We start from the raw sequence: 16,318 nt of genomic DNA, 5'->3' as shown, positions 1-16,318 counted from the left end.
CGCTGCAAGTAGATCACGTAGTAATTTGAATTTAGCATATACACTTAATGACTTTACTCTATGGAAGCTTAATTATTAATGCAAACGTTGAAATATGCAAAACGTATGCAAAACTTCACTGACAATTAATTCAATCTTAGTTATCTAAAATAACAGTTAAAACATTACAATAAATCAATATTATTATTAAAAAGTTACGAACTACTACTACTGATGTACCGGCATACATCCGAGTTTGTTTTCGATGGAAAATGACCGATAAGTTCCAAATGAATACCTCCAACTAACCAGTACTATTCTATTTTCTTTTAGATAATGCGTCAAGAAGTTTGTAATTTTAGGACCCCTTCTTAGTTTCTATTCATATGACCAGTATTGAATGACGGAAGTCTTACATGAGAAAGCCTTAACAGATTCATGCAAAAACTCGACAGGACTTCAGATTTTTCAAATTCTAATGATTTTCATTTAGATGTTCATCAATGGTAATGAGTTTGACATTTACTTAAAACAATACGATGAATACCAATACATTATCAAATATAAATATCTAAATATAATAAATATCATCTCCTTGTAAGAGGAAGGCTGTAAATCTCTTAAAGGGACTGTACACCAGATTGGCACCATTTTTTTATTTTCTGTAACGAATCTCCGGTCAGTTATTTAATAGAATGTTTTACCCTTTGATATCAAAATTGTAAAAAAAACATACCAACATTAAAAAAATCGAGTCGGAGATCGGGTTCGACCGGTGTCGCCAAAATTGCAGTTCAGTGCTGTATCCACTGTGCTATGAAGGCTTACTCTAAACACTTGGAATATTTAAGGTATATACCTAACATGGTCATATCACGTGATAACATCGACTAGCCAATTACGCATAAAGAATGAATTCTACAAGGTAGAAATACCTAGAAATATTTTTAATGGAAAAATACTGCGAAAAATAAATTAATTGTAATTTCATGTATATCAGTTAGTAAGTTCCAATGTATTGTACACATCGATACCAAGTTTATGTCAGTTTTCGAAAATTTTCTTTTTTTTTCGCTGTTTTATCATACGGAGTACAGACCCTTTAAAACAGGTAACAGGTAAAATATGTGTTATATCTTTAACGCTTCAAATTATCTTAATAAGTTGAATTGTGTCTTTTGTACCTTGCAGTGTATGAATGTCACCCAAGTAATTCAATACTTTTGCAATTTAATACTACAACGGATACGATTCGCGTTTAAAATGTGCATTATGGAATAGCCTCACTGTGTTTTAATGGAGCGATTTAAAATGTCGTTGATTCACACATCAAAGAAAATCATTGCCGTCGGCTTGCTCTTGACCAGTTTAACATTTGTGATAATGTTTGAATACATTGACCGGGTTCATGTAATACGTTTACACGTATATATGCCGCCTAGCCGACCATTTCGACCCGCCGACAACATTTTGGCAGTCATAAGAACCTTAACAGTAACACCGGAACACCTAAGGACCATATCATCAAATCCGGACCTGATCGACAAAATCAACGCATCATCAGGTGTCCATTATCCAGTGACTTTTAAAAGACCCTATCTGATTGAAAATCCAGAATTATGTTCATCTGTGCCTGATTTGACTGTGTTAATCATTGTTCATACCGCTCCAAACCATTTTGAATTAAGAAATGCAATGAGAAGAACTTGGGCTAATGATACGCATTATGAATCTCTAGGAAAGGTAAGAAAATTGTTCCTTCTTGGTACAGTCAATAACCAAACGCTTCAGACAGAATTGGAAAAGGAATTTAAACAAAACCAAGACCTCTTACAAGGAGATTTCGTCGGTGCTGACAGTAATCTTACACATAAAGGTGTTATGGGGTACCTTTGGGTTTCTGAGCGGTGCCAGAATGCTAAATTCATCCTGAAAGTTGACGATGATATCGTTGTTGATATGTACAGACTATTTACTAAAGTTATACCAAACTTTAAAAACAAAACAAAACAAATCCTTTGCAGTTATATAACACCAGGAACTATGCTTATTACTCGGGAAAAGAAAAACAAGTGGTATGTAAATGAAAACCATTTTCAAGGACAACAATTTTATCCTGAATATTGCAGCGGATTACTGGTCCTCTTTACTAATGACGTCATACCAGCAATATTTAAATCTGCATCGGTGTCGCCATTTTTCTGGGTGGATGACGTAAATTTGTACGGCTTTGTGTCAAACCATCTTCTAAGAAATAATATCAACGGCTTAGAGGAAAAGGACCACCTGCTGGACGGACAGAAGGCCTTAAAGTGTTATAGAAACGAAACAATGAATCGGCAGCATAAATGTAATTATCTTGTTACCGGGTCCCGAAAAATACAAGTTTTAGTAGACATATGGTCGAAAATGACTAAACAGTACGAAAATGAAAAAGTAGAAAAAATTGAAGAAGCCGTGACATCAACAATTACTTCCAAAACGATGATTCGGCCAGCGGGAGACTTGGCAGCCATAGGGACTTTTACAGTAGACACTGAAGACCTAAGGGCCATATCACCAAATCCGGACCTAATCGCCAAAATCAACGCCTCATCGGATGTCAAATATCCAGTGACATTTAAAGGATCATATCTGATTGAGAATCCAGAATTATGTTCATCTGTGCCTAATTTGGCTGTGTTAATCATTGTTCATACCGCTCCAAACAATTTTGAATTAAGAAATGCAATGAGAAGAACTTGGGCTAATGATACGCATTATGAATCTCTAGGAAAAGTTAGAAAATTGTTCCTTCTTGGTACAGTCAATAACCAAACGGTTCAGACAGAGTTGAAAAAGGAATTTAACGAACACAAAGACCTCTTACAAGGAGATTTTGTCGATGCTTACAGGAATCTTACCCATAAAGGTGTGATGGGGTACCGTTGGGTTTCCGAGCGGTGCCGGAACCCTAAATTCATCCTTAAAGTTGACGATGATATCGTTGTTAATATGTACAGATTATTTACTAAAGTTATACCAAAAATTAGAAACAAAACAAAACAAATTCTCTGCCATTATATACTTCCAGGAACAATGCGTATTTTACGGGAAAAGAAGAGCAAGTGGTATGTAAATGAAAACCATTTTAAGGGACAGAAATTTTATCCTGAATATTGCAGCGGGTTTCTGGTCCTCTTCTCTAATGACGCCATACCGGCAATGTTCAAAGCCGCATCGGTAACACCATTTTTCTGGGTAGATGACGTGTATCTGTACGGCCTTGTTCCAAGCCATGTACCAGGTATTACATACACTAGTTTAGAACAAGAGGCCCACGTGCTAAACGGCGATAAAGCCTTAAAGTGTTATAGAAACGAAACAATGAATCGCCTGCACAAATGTAATTATCTAGTAACTGGTTCCCGAACAATGCAAGTTTCAGTGGATATATGGTCGGAAATGACTAAACAGTACGAAAAGGTAAAAGAAAATGAAAAAGCTGTGAGTTCGACAATCAATCATGAAACGATAATTCGCCCAGCCGACAAACTTTTGGCAGTCAAAGGGAACCGTACAGTAGCCCCCGAAGACCTGACAGCTATATCACCAAATCCGGACCTGATCGCCAAAATCAACGCCTCATCGGATGTCCAATATCCAGTGACTTTTAAAGGATTTTATCTGATTGAAAATCCAGAATTATGTTCATCTGTGCCTGATTTGACCGTCTTAATCATTGTTCATACCGCTCCAATCCATTTTGAAAGGCGCAATGTAATGAGAAAAACTTGGACTAATGATACGCATTATAAATCCTTAGGAAATGTAAGAACATTGTTCCTTCTCGGTACCGTAAATGACAAAACGGTTCAGACAGAATTGGAAAACGAATTCAAAAAACACCAAGACATCTTACAAGGAGATTTCGTCGATGCTTTCAAGAATCTTACACATAAAGGTGTGATGGGGTACCGTTGGGTTTCCGAGTGGTGCCGGAACGCTAAATACATCCTGAAAGTTGACGATAATATCGTTGTTCATATGTTCAGATTATTTACTAAAGTTATTCCAAAATATACAAACAAAACGAAACAAATCCTATGCAATCATATTTTACCAGGAACTATGCTCATCATTCGGGAAAAGAAAAGCCAGTGGTATGTAAATGAAAACCATTTTAAGGGACAGAAATTTTATCCTGAATATTGCAGCGGGTTTCTGGTCCTCTTTTCTAATGACGTTATTCCAGCAATATTCAAAGCCGCATCGGTGACGCCCTTTTTCTGGGTGGATAACGTGTATTTGTACGGCCTTGCGCCAAGCCATGTACCAGGAATCACATACAATGGTTTAGATAAAAAAGACCACATGCTTGACGGCGACAAGGCCCTGAAGTGCTATAGAAACAAAACATTGAATAACCAGCATAATTGTAATTTTCTTGTTACTGGTTCCCAAACAGTACAAGTGTCAGTCGAAATATGGTCGGAAATGACTAAACAGTACAAACAAGAGAAAGTAGAACATTTTGAAGTAGATTTGCCTTCGACAATCAAATACAAAACGACGAAGGATTCTGAATGACGGTTCGTACTTGTGTTATGTGGAATGTTTACTCTTGAGTCTCTAATTCAGTGACGTTTTGGTCCCTTGCATTGTGTCTCTAAACAGGGCTTATATTTGAATTTTTGACTTCTTGGCTTGTCCTTTTAGTTTTCATTGCATCGTAACGTAAGTCATGAACACATTCAGAACATAACTCTTTGATATGATTTCGTTGGATAACCGTTTTATACCATGATGTAAAATGAAAAAGGTGTTAAAATGTTCGTATGTTTTAGATATTAGGAGATTAAGACTGGTGAAACTATTTTTATGAGAGCACCCAATGCTTTACTTTAATGAAAGATGCATACTTACCCAATTTGAAGGAAAAAAATAAAATAAAATATAAATAAACATGCATGCAGCCTAATGTAATTGCTCGATTTGTCGGTTGCTTTTACTTTTGTACAAAAACTTAAAATCTCAAAACTGTAGTAACACACACCTTTTTTTACAATTATTTTATATATTCATCTGAGATATTTGTATTTTCAGAATTGTTCCATACTTATCTCGGACTGTTTTTTGAACCCAGTTACTGAAGGGATGGACTTTTGTTTCAAAGGGAAATAATTTTCTAAGAAGGGAATATCAAATTTAAAGAATTTTTTCGCAACCCTTACAGTGCAAACATACCATTTTTGAATAAACATGAGTTAACATAACCTTGCTAACTTAAAATATTTAGCGTCTTTTTTAAAAGACTAGCATTCACTTATCGATCATTTTAGGTAGAGAAAATATGAATAAGTGTCCATCAATTTAATATCATATTTGACATTAATTGAGCATGCTGAATATATATACCCATCTGTTTCATATGTCAGTGTTTTTTTCCTAAATTAATTTGGTTAAAGCTCTGTATAATTATGTAGACACTTTTTGTTTTAACCTTTCTAATTCAATATTAACTGTATTGTTTGTCTGGCTGTGGTAATGGTATTCAAGATAGCTTACATAACACCGATTAACACATTTTTGATATGCATAAATATAAACTTTTTATCTTTCATTTATATACTGAGGCCCTACAATAAATCTAACAATATAGCACATGGCGTTATGTTACCTTTTTGGGGGAGAAAACATTTCTGTATTGAAAAAGTCTGGAGTCAGAAATTACCAAATAGCAATTAACCCCAAAACAGTTATTTACTTAACGAATTTAAATCATTCGGACACTAGTCATCCCGCTGGTTTACCACAGCCTTGTATCTGTTTAACAGTACTATTTTTTTCATTAGTTACGATATATGCATACTATTAAAAACACATTTGTAGATTAAAATAACCGATTAGTTGTATGCAGTTTTGATTTTGCTAACTTGTCTTAACTTAGTTGTATTTATTGGGTTGTTTAGGAAGTTGCCCCCTCTTTCCATTGGTTTATCTTCTTTTTGGGTTTTGAGTCCCCTTTGGCCTCATTTGGTTTGCCTTGGTTTAAAGTTGTTGAGGATAAGTCATAAAGTCGCTCAGGTCTTGAAGGTGGCTAATGGGGGGAGTGTTGTGGTGACATCAACGTGACCCTTGAAAGTAGAGCGCTGATTGGTTGATGGCGAACCCTTGGCTGGATACCCGGAGGACCCGTAGATCCAGGTATCAGACCAGTTCCAGTACGTAGCTTTAACTTACTAGATTCCAGTCAACATGGACGGTGAGATTTTGGTCACATACCATTGTATTACGCTCATTGAACTGCTTGCTATTCATAACCTCATATGTACATTATTTTTATTAGTGCTATCAAAATATATAGGTCTACATAAAGCATTTATCACAAAGTTTTAAAAAGCTATGTTGTACATGTGATAAATTATTGCCTAATGTTAAACAAGCCGTTTTGCTTTCATGGAACACTTTCGCTGTAGTGTTAAGGTAGTGTTCAGTAACTTAAAGGTGACATATTCATGCTGGTTTAAGCTGCTCAATATACTTCAATATCAGCTCCTTACCTGAACTTAAATAAGAAAAATAACCATATATCAGTTCTGTTTACCAATTTAAGCCAGTGTTTTCCAGTGGAAAAGCTGGCTGTTTATCGGTACGCATCATATGTATAGTTTATATTTATCGTCCATAAAACTAGTATAATTATATTTACTTACAATATACGAAGGTCATTCAATAAATATGTAGACCTACAAAGTTATTTAGTCTTTAACAATGTATGAACATTTTTGGTTATTAAATTCATCAACACATTCTTTTGAAGAGACCTACATTGACATTTGGTATTTCGATGAGTGTTTAACAATAAATGAGTAATCGACTCTGATGACGTCGGAATGAGTACGGCAAAGCAATCTTTTACCATGTTCATAAAATAGTAATTTCTGTAAAGTTTCTGTTAAGTAGTGCTAAAAATACATGTAGGTGCAGAAATACTAGTTAATATTATTTAAATATTGCAATTTGAATATTTTTGCAAATGGCATGCACTTTGACATCAACAATGCGAACAAATCTCAATTGCAACATACAAAACATAAAGTTACCAGTTTATCCCAGCGTGCTGTGCTTCATATACAAACATGCTTTTCTAACGAGAGGAACTGCAATGGTTTTGTTTCTAAAGCGACTAGACTTCAGATGATACAATTAGAAGAAAAAAGTATATGTATACATCTAAAATATAAATCCGTTTAAGATTCTTTTGATATTTTTCCTGAGAATAAAATGCATATGAACGCAGATGAAAACTTCTACAAACTATAAAAACAAGCAATATCCGAACAAACTTTTCAAGTTGTAGCAGTATTTACATATGTACAAATTTCTATTTCAAGCGGGGTTCCTTTATTATAGATATAAAAATGATAATCAATGATTTTGAAATGCAAATACAATAATAAGCATGATCAAATTAAAAAAGGAATGGAATTTCTTAACAAAAGAATGTTTTTTTCTCAGCTTATTTAAGGGTTGTATTTTCACATTTGGGAGATGGGGTCGGGCCCTTCATTAAGTCATTATTTTTTCTAAAAGGCGAATTATACAAGTTGACAGGGATATCAACACAAAAATGACATTGAAAGCAAATTCATGTAATCAAATTATTTTAAAACAAATTAAATATATTGAAATGCCAATAATAAATGAATAAAATTGTTCTTTTCAATTGACTTGCAGTTGCAATTAGATAAAGCGTGACATTTTGACTACATCTCTAACTTGCATATGGTGCAAATTAAATTGCCCTTCTTAAATTTGACTTAGAAATTCTGGTTAAGATTTTGCATGTAATCTAATTTTACAGTGATCCAGGCATGTTTCACCAAAGCTTGCCAAAGGCTGTTCCAGTAAATGACATAAGAGTGGACTTAGAGTCACTTAGGGGGTGTTACCTTTAAACTGCTACCTAATTTAAAATTTAATTGCTGTTGTTATGGAGTTATATTATGTACACATATATCTTGAAGACATTGAAGTATACACTCTCATCGTTTTTAAGTTATAATCTACTTTAGAAACACATCAATCAATCAAACATATTATTATGTAAATAGATACATTGAGCGCGAGTAACTGTTTTCTAACTAATCCAAAACACTCTTGATAACGATAAAGTTCATATGTTAACCACCAACCCTTCTATTACTTGAAACTGTATGGACTCTTCTGTAACTTGAAACTATATGGCATATATGAAATATCAAAGTGAGAGCTTGAATAACGTGAAAATTGATACTTTTAGCAAAAATTTATACAATATGATCTGTTTGCTTCTCTCACTAATCTGATATATATTAAAACACTTTTGGCACATGTATGACGATTAAAGCATGAACCTTATTAGTTAGAGTCTGGTTCTCATTATTCAAATATGTGTAAAATATGTGCTATATTGGTATTCAATTTAAATAACACTAATATTTACACATCAAGCCATAACGGCACTTGACGATGACATTTTAAGTATATGATACAAATACATTTACATAACCCAGGGATTTATTTTGAATAAAATTATATTAATTATTGTATGATAATTCAATACTTTACAAAATGACAATAAAGATAAGGTAAATATAACACCGAAGATAAGGTAATCTTGACAATAAAGATATTGTAAGTATTTCATGTTTTTTTTAATGTATGGTCTAATGTCATTACTGAAAAGGAAAGAATTACTTCAAAAGAAACAAAGATCTGCAGCAGAAAAATAAATAATTTGGTAAAAATATAACATTTAATTTAAACAAGGCGCTAGTCTTGACATATAGGAAAAGTTAGCGTCTTATCGTCTTAACAGTTTAATCGATCAAAATGTGAAAATTGAATTTTATCAATTGACATTCCTCAATAAGTGAGTCAAAATAAACTTATTGCTAAAATCAAGGTGACCTTTGTATTTAATAAAAGATTTGATTATCATTTGATTGATTTAAACAAAAAACACACATAATTTATAAGGGATAATGAAATATACATGAATTCCTAAATTTTGAGGCAATTACTGGGGACGAACAGCAAGAGCGTTACATAAATATTTTGATAATAAATAATGAGAGTATAGTGCATCAAAGAGAAAAAAGTGTGTATTTACAAAAAATAACAGATTGATGGAAAAGTCTGCGTATGCTTTTTGTGGATAACATAAACTAAGTTGGATTAGAATGAATGAGAAAGGCGATCAGAACGGTAATAATAAAGAATTTAAATAGCCACTCATTTGGCGATGTTGCCATTTCTTCCACAAAAGGGAAACACACTCCCAGGTTCATGTCATGTCACCCAATTATAAATCATTTTGTGGTAAAACAATTAATATAAATGAATACTAAGTCAGAAAAATCTTTTAGACAAATATTTGCAAAGCATTTAATTGCTAAACCTGTAACTTGTGCAATATATGAGGTTTAGTGTAAAAACCTCGAGTGTGTAGTTACGCAAACTTAAGTCTAAAGCTTACATTCTTGTCATGTAGGAATTATTGCAAATAAGATTTATACTCTTTCACGATTGTAGTTAAGCGCTCAACAATTGCGAAGATCTCATACTAAAACAATTCAAATATACTTGTACAGTGTTTTGTATAGATTTATTGATACTTTATTTAATAAAAAGGTAACAACAAAATATTGCAAACATATTTAAATGAAAATGTCAAAATGCATATCTCATAAGGACATTTAGTCACATATTGTTCAGATATTTAAAGCGATAGAAATATAATACACATTGTCATAATGCAATTTTTGAAACCATTGTTGACTTTTTCTCAACGTTCGATGCAGCGAAGTTCGATTTTGATCGTAAAATTTTGTTTGTTACAACAGTTCCATTTTAATATGACCAACAATACATAGCTTATAAAGGATAGTGCTGCCTGCTTAGGAAATAAGTGGATGCCTAGTTATTTAATGATAGCTATCGTTTATTGTAGAGATATCAAGGCATTGTCTGTTGTTTGTTTCCATGGAGAAACTGGAATTCAACTAATATGGAAGTCAATGGTTGTCAAAGAAGTAATTGCTTGCTGTGGATACAATTTGTCATTAAAGAGATGTAAAAAGTACAGGTATGACTCAAACTTTATCAAATGCCTTTAAAAATATGCATTTATTTTACTTAGAACAGTTTCGCGGTCAGAATTGACGAAAACATCTCCATTCTGTAAGAAACTGTTCTATATGACATTTTTTTACAGAATGGTTTATTTTGCGTTTCCACAATTTACAGATACTTCATACTTTTATACACAAAAAAGTTGTGATTTTTTGTCACTTGAAGAAAAAGAGCTAACTACTTTAAGAAATAAAATTTATTGCAAAGCTGTCCTACTTGAAAATTTCAAAATAACCTCCATACGTCAATAAGGGTTTTGAACAGATTAAACGTCTATGATATATGTGACTTTAAACTCAAACTATTTTTCAAAATGGAATATTTATATAAAAACACTCCAGAAACAAGGTCAGAAGCCGAAAGTTTAAAAATAAAACTAGAAAACTGAAGTAAATAGTTGAAATGAAAGATCACATAAATTTAGCAAGATTTGTAGGGAAAACATATATATCTTAATAAACATTTTTCCTAAGTCGACTGAACAAATAAATATGAAATAATTACTTTCTTAAACCTTCAAAAACCAACTCTGCACTTTATACTGTTCTATTTAAGTTTTCAGGTGACAAGTATTTTGTCCATAATCCACTCCTTCTGGCTACCATGATATTGCACATTGCATGACTATTCCAAATACTAACCGTTTGTATCTTCAAAATCTTATGTTAATTATCAATAATTCTGAGCAGTTTTCTTTCATCTTGGTCTGCCAAACAGGTATCTTATGTTTTCTCCTTGATTCCATGACATAACGCCTTCAACTGTTTTCATCAGAAGTTATTGTATGAGTATTGCGATTGTATGTTTTCTGAATCAAAAAAACATTTCTTTCGAATTTGTCATGTTGACAATGATTGCGTAGCTTATCCATTCTGAGGGCTCAGTTTTACAAACACTGATTCTGTTTATTTCCATACTATACAGACAGTCTTGAATAACTTATCTTAGTTTTACTGGAACGTTTTACATAACATCAATGCGGGTCATTTTTCCCGGGCAGACACCAAATGCCCTCAAAACGTCCTTTTTTGTGATGTCACTGTTTTTTTTTGTTTATTGATCACTTTTTACACCAGTCAGTCCGATGTTAATACATGTAATTGTGTCAAGAATTGTAGATATTTCAGATTGATCAGTTGAATTATTTTAGTGAGTTTGTGATCTGTTGTTGGTGTTCATTTTTGTTTTGGCCCTTGCCTTGTGTCAATAATCAGGGTGTATATTTAAAAGTACGACTACTGCAGGAATTTATGATTCTGGTAAGCTTATCAATGTTATTGTCCGTCTCCGTTTATGAGCCGCACATGGATTTTTTCCATGTTCTTGACTTTTTTTGTTGTTATTATGGAATATAATTGATGCTTATAAAAGACGCATACGTTTTTGTCAAGACAAAACATAACAAGTGTGTAAAACGTGATTTGGCAAACAAAATATGTATACCCAAAACTATCGATGGAAAACAACAAAGTTCTTTTTAGCAGTGCGAACATTTTCTGAAAACCATAAAATATTTTTTTCTAAATCTATGTTTATCGTTTTTACACCAATACGAACATTTAGCCAATGCAAATGAAATAAATTAGGCCCTTATACTCAGTAAAACAATACAACCTGATAGAAACACAACAATAATCTATATTGAAGTACTTACAAATGTGAAAACAATTACAAAACTGTTGAGAAAATGAGGTTTGTATTCGAGTTTTTCGTCAAGCCAAACGCTTAAATGTGTTTCAAAAGATAATTGTAATGCGCAGTATGTTATTCCTTACAATTGAATAAAAAGTTTTATTAAAGCGCGTAAAATATGAAATATATCCCTTATTATATGTTTATATACACAAAATAGCATATTAAATGAACAGTAAGGTAAATTTGTTAATCCAAATAATTCGATGACCAAAAAATTCAGACATTTTCGCTGTACGAGAAAAGTCACAAATATTTTTGTTTTCGTTATTTTAGTGTCTTAGTCAAAACCTTCACAATTAACACGTGTGCAGGTGAGGTTTTTTTGGCAATCACCGTGAGTACAACAACAAAAGATGACTGTCAAACAACAGAGGTATGTTTTGCATCTCCAAAAAAGTTTAACACACTTGATTAATTTTATTTGTTATGTATCGATTCAAACACAAAATATTGGAATTGAAATCAACAAATTACCACTAGTTAAAAAAATTAGAACAGAAAATGCAGCTTGTAAAAACACACAAATCTAAAAACAAAAAAGCGAACCGTTCTGTTCCAACTCATACAAAATCCGCTTTAAAGTGATCAAAATAAAACTAGTTCACCGTCAACCCTTCTGTAACTTGAAACTATATGACATATTTTTAATACAAAAAAAAGTGCCTAAATTACGAAAATTTGATACTGTATACATATGTTAAAACAATAAAAAGTTTGTTTTCCTTACTATTTATATTTAATGAAATTCTTTAGAAATGTGCTGCAAGAGTAAAGTATATATACTACTAGTAAATGAATGTGTTTCATTTGTTTTCATTGTTCGAATATTTGTTTATAGATAGATTGGTTTTGAAGACACCAATACTAACATATCTAACCTAATGGTTTTTGACAATAATGCGTTATGAGCTATTGTCGCTTATTTATAAACAAAACCAAGGATATGTTTTTAATTATTGCTATAAATAATTGGAAAACAAAAATTATGACAATTATAAAGTAAAATGGACAAAAGTGCAAAAGTTAGGTAAGTTTGATTTGGAAAAGAGGTTCAAGTTTGATAGAAGTAGCAAAAACGCCAGAACATCTGTATGTATTGAAATTGATATTTTTCCAACCACTCTGTATCTGATATCTTATGAACTTTTTTTGTTTTATTGAGATGCAACTATAGACTGAGCTGATATATTTTGACGACATTTGGCATTTGGCATTTGCATTCTCTGTTGGTTTTGGTTAAAATGAAAGTCCTGTTTGTTTACTTATATTGACTGAAATGTTTTAAAGCCATGCGAAGGTCAGGACTAAATATTAAAACGTGTGTAACCAGTTGTTTTGTCATAAATAGTTTGTAAACCGACACACACGCCTACTAAACGCAAACTCCAAGGTGTTCATATTATCGGTGTTGCAAATAAAATGAGCTGGCAATACTTCTATGGTGCAGCTCCGGCTTTTGTTTTTTGCACACACGTGAGTATATCTTATAATTTTATTTATCTTGTTCTTTTTTATCTGGACATAATTCGAAATTCGGATAATATTTTTCCTTGTATGATCATTTTTATTTTAGATTTGCTACGATTTCGTTTCAATATTGTCCGAACTGTGGTGCATTTAAACACGTGTATAATTTGATACCTGTTTGCATTTTAAATACACTTCGGTGCATAAAAACGGCGTAAAACATTCTGAGACAAGGACATAAGCACTTTTATTTATAGTTCTTACGCCAGAACATATACAATCTTAAGGAAAATATGCAAGTATAAAAAGTGATGGTGCTGTAACTTTGGCAAAAGTGCTGTGAATATGTGATGGCGCTATCGAGTATGATTTGCGCTAAGGGCCCTTTAAAATCCCGAAATACCATAGTTCGTTTTGGTGACTTTGTGTCTGAAAGAAAAGGTATTTTATAGTAAAAGATACCGACATGCAGACGTCTGTTTTCAGAATTTTATTCACGTTACTTAAGGTATTTGAATAGCCTAATGTTTTCGCAACAAAAGCAAACCTTAATAACGATGTATGTAAAAGAGTAAAAATGCTTTTTGTATTCATAAAAAGGCAACGAATCATAAACTGTTAGTGCAAATCCTAGTTCAAGTTAGAGCTTGAAATGATGATGCTAAACTTGATTCGATTGTTATCGTACCTTCCGTTTACTGTTAAAAACTGTGTGATCATAGAGTTTCATAATAAAAAGCAACATTGAATTAAAACTGGGAACAAATAAAGAAAACATTATTAAAAATAAAAGCGACATGTATTAGCGAATATTTCCTTCCAAATTATTTGAAAAAGTAAAAAAATTGAAGAAAATTAAGTCACATGCCAAACACTCCGAGTCAGCCAAAAAAGGTTTTAAAGATCTTCATAAAATCAAAGGACTGAAAGCTTGGTTATGTAAGGATGCTATATTCAACCTTATATTTTGTTTCAGAAATTCATCTTTAAAATCTAGAAGGCAAGTACTCTTCAAAATATTGCCTCTATATCCACGGTTTAGATAAAATCTAACTAATTCATTGAGCCTATCTGCCCAACTACCTGCTATGTATCTACACATACATGTTGTGTAGAAACACGATGACAGATCAATTAACGTATCTATAGTAGCACATAGAAACGTGAAAATAATATCAACAGCCGAAATATAATTCGAAGTTGGGTATTTTTTCATGTTAACAATATTAGTATGACTATTTATAAGATAGTTCATGATTTATAATAAGGTAAATTATAAAAAAAAAATTAATTTGATTCAAATGGACACATATCTTTTTCTTACGTTACCCTTCCTCATTGTCATTGTTCTTATATCATTTGTCGTATATGGTTTGTTACAGTTTAACTTGTTCCCCTCTTTTTTCAAGACAGTACAAGGCCAATCTTATCATTAACTAGTTTCAACATGTATTGTAAATCTTATCCTTTCTGTAATTGCACTACACATACTAGTTGAACGGAAAGTTAGAAAGTAGGACGATTTACGATTTGAACATAGTGAAAATATGTCAGAGATATCATCGATTTGAATTTGCCAACGATAAGCAGTATAACGGTTCATTTGTGTTTACATTGTATGATCTATTTGAATGTGTACAATGCAGTTTTGTTAAAAGTAACAATATTAAGAATGGTAATTTTTATTTAACTTGTTTATAACATTATGGCTTTACTCATGTCGCACTTTTCTATGCTAGATTATGGTAAGAGCCAAATTTCCTCTAAAGGTGTCTTTAATCAGCATGTTCGATGAGTGTTTGAGTAATTTTAGTCTCTGGCATCATACAATGATGACATTATTTTAAGGCGTTTGCCGTGAAAATATGTTTCGCCTTAGTTACCCTCATGAAAGACTGAACAACATCTAAGAATGATAACTCTTTCCTTGAAGCAGACTGATCTATAATTTTTATTTCATTTCGTGTTGTCCAAACAGAAGCACAATTTTGGTGATTTTTATTAAAATAAATTGTTATTCTTTTTTCATCTTTGAATTTAAAACTGAATCACAATTGAATATTTCAATGCTTAGCATTAACCCTACGCTTTGTCTTGGAGAAGAAATGCGTCGTAGATTTCACCATCATTTGATCAATAAGAATTGTATAAGTAGTATCATTTTGAAGTCAGACGATATCTCCTTTCTTTTATAGAAGTTGGATATTGCTTGACGGTTGGCGGTGTGTATATATTCAACATGCTGCTTATGGGAAAGAACAAACAACGATGCCAAAAACAAATGTCGGAAAATAAACAAAACGCACTGTGACGTTTGAATAATATCTATGCACGTTTATGTCGATGACGAATAGGAACCATGGCTTTCATGTCATTTTGAGCTGGTAATAGAAGAAAAGTAAAGCATAAATAAATCAAATCGTGATTTTATTGGATGCAGCGACAATAGTTCTTAGATTAAATCATTTAACAAACAAAATAGTACTCTCTTTTGAATGGGATAACACGTTTAGTATTAAGTTTGTTTATGTCTAACTGCGTCCGGTTTTGCGTTTAGGATCGAGGTAAATGAAAGCTGATGTCATTCGGTGAAAATATAATTATTGTGCAAGGAAATTCTCTAAAATGTTAATATCTTACTCTTCTAGCTAATTGTAGGAGATATGCCGTCAACCGCTTCCGCTTAATTATCCTTGCCTTTGTGTTGTACAAATTATACCTTTAATAGTTCAGCGTTTTCCATGTTTAAAACAAATTCTCAATTGATATGCATAGTAAGTATTCAACCTCTTGTTCTTAACGAAGTATATAAAGAAATATCTAAAAATATATACGTTAGATTTTTTTAATCTAAATGTGAAATTAAAAGATAACGTTTAAGATGTCGGTAAATTAAAAAAAAATAACAAAAGCAGTCATTTACGGTTTATTTGTTCAAAAATATCATGAATCAATTGAAAAACGGAAGCACATTGAAATAGTTATAAATCATTTTTCGGATGCACACATCACATTTAAA

The 16,318-nt window shown here is 32.3% G+C and overlaps 1 protein-coding gene across 1 annotated transcript; it reads left to right on the top strand.

The window, feature by feature from the left end:
- The first annotated feature begins 1,184 nt into the window (after positions 1 to 1,184).
- LOC128203010 (uncharacterized) lies at positions 1,185 to 5,620 on the top strand. The gene is made up of 2 exons (XM_052904250.1): positions 1,185 to 4,550; positions 5,065 to 5,620. Exon 1 carries the CDS (start codon positions 1,276 to 1,278, stop codon positions 4,546 to 4,548), a length of 3,273 nt encoding a protein of 1,090 aa, XP_052760210.1. The 5' UTR covers positions 1,185 to 1,275; the 3' UTR covers positions 4,549 to 4,550; positions 5,065 to 5,620.
- Positions 5,621 to 16,318: the final 10,698 nt, after the last annotated feature.

The sequence above is a fragment of the Mya arenaria genome, chromosome 9 (genome assembly GCF_026914265.1).
Source record: "Mya arenaria isolate MELC-2E11 chromosome 9, ASM2691426v1".
Lineage (NCBI taxonomy): Eukaryota > Metazoa > Mollusca > Bivalvia > Myida > Myidae > Mya > Mya arenaria.
Note: the sequence above shows the minus strand (reverse complement) of the source record. Positions and strands in the feature narration are given on the sequence as shown.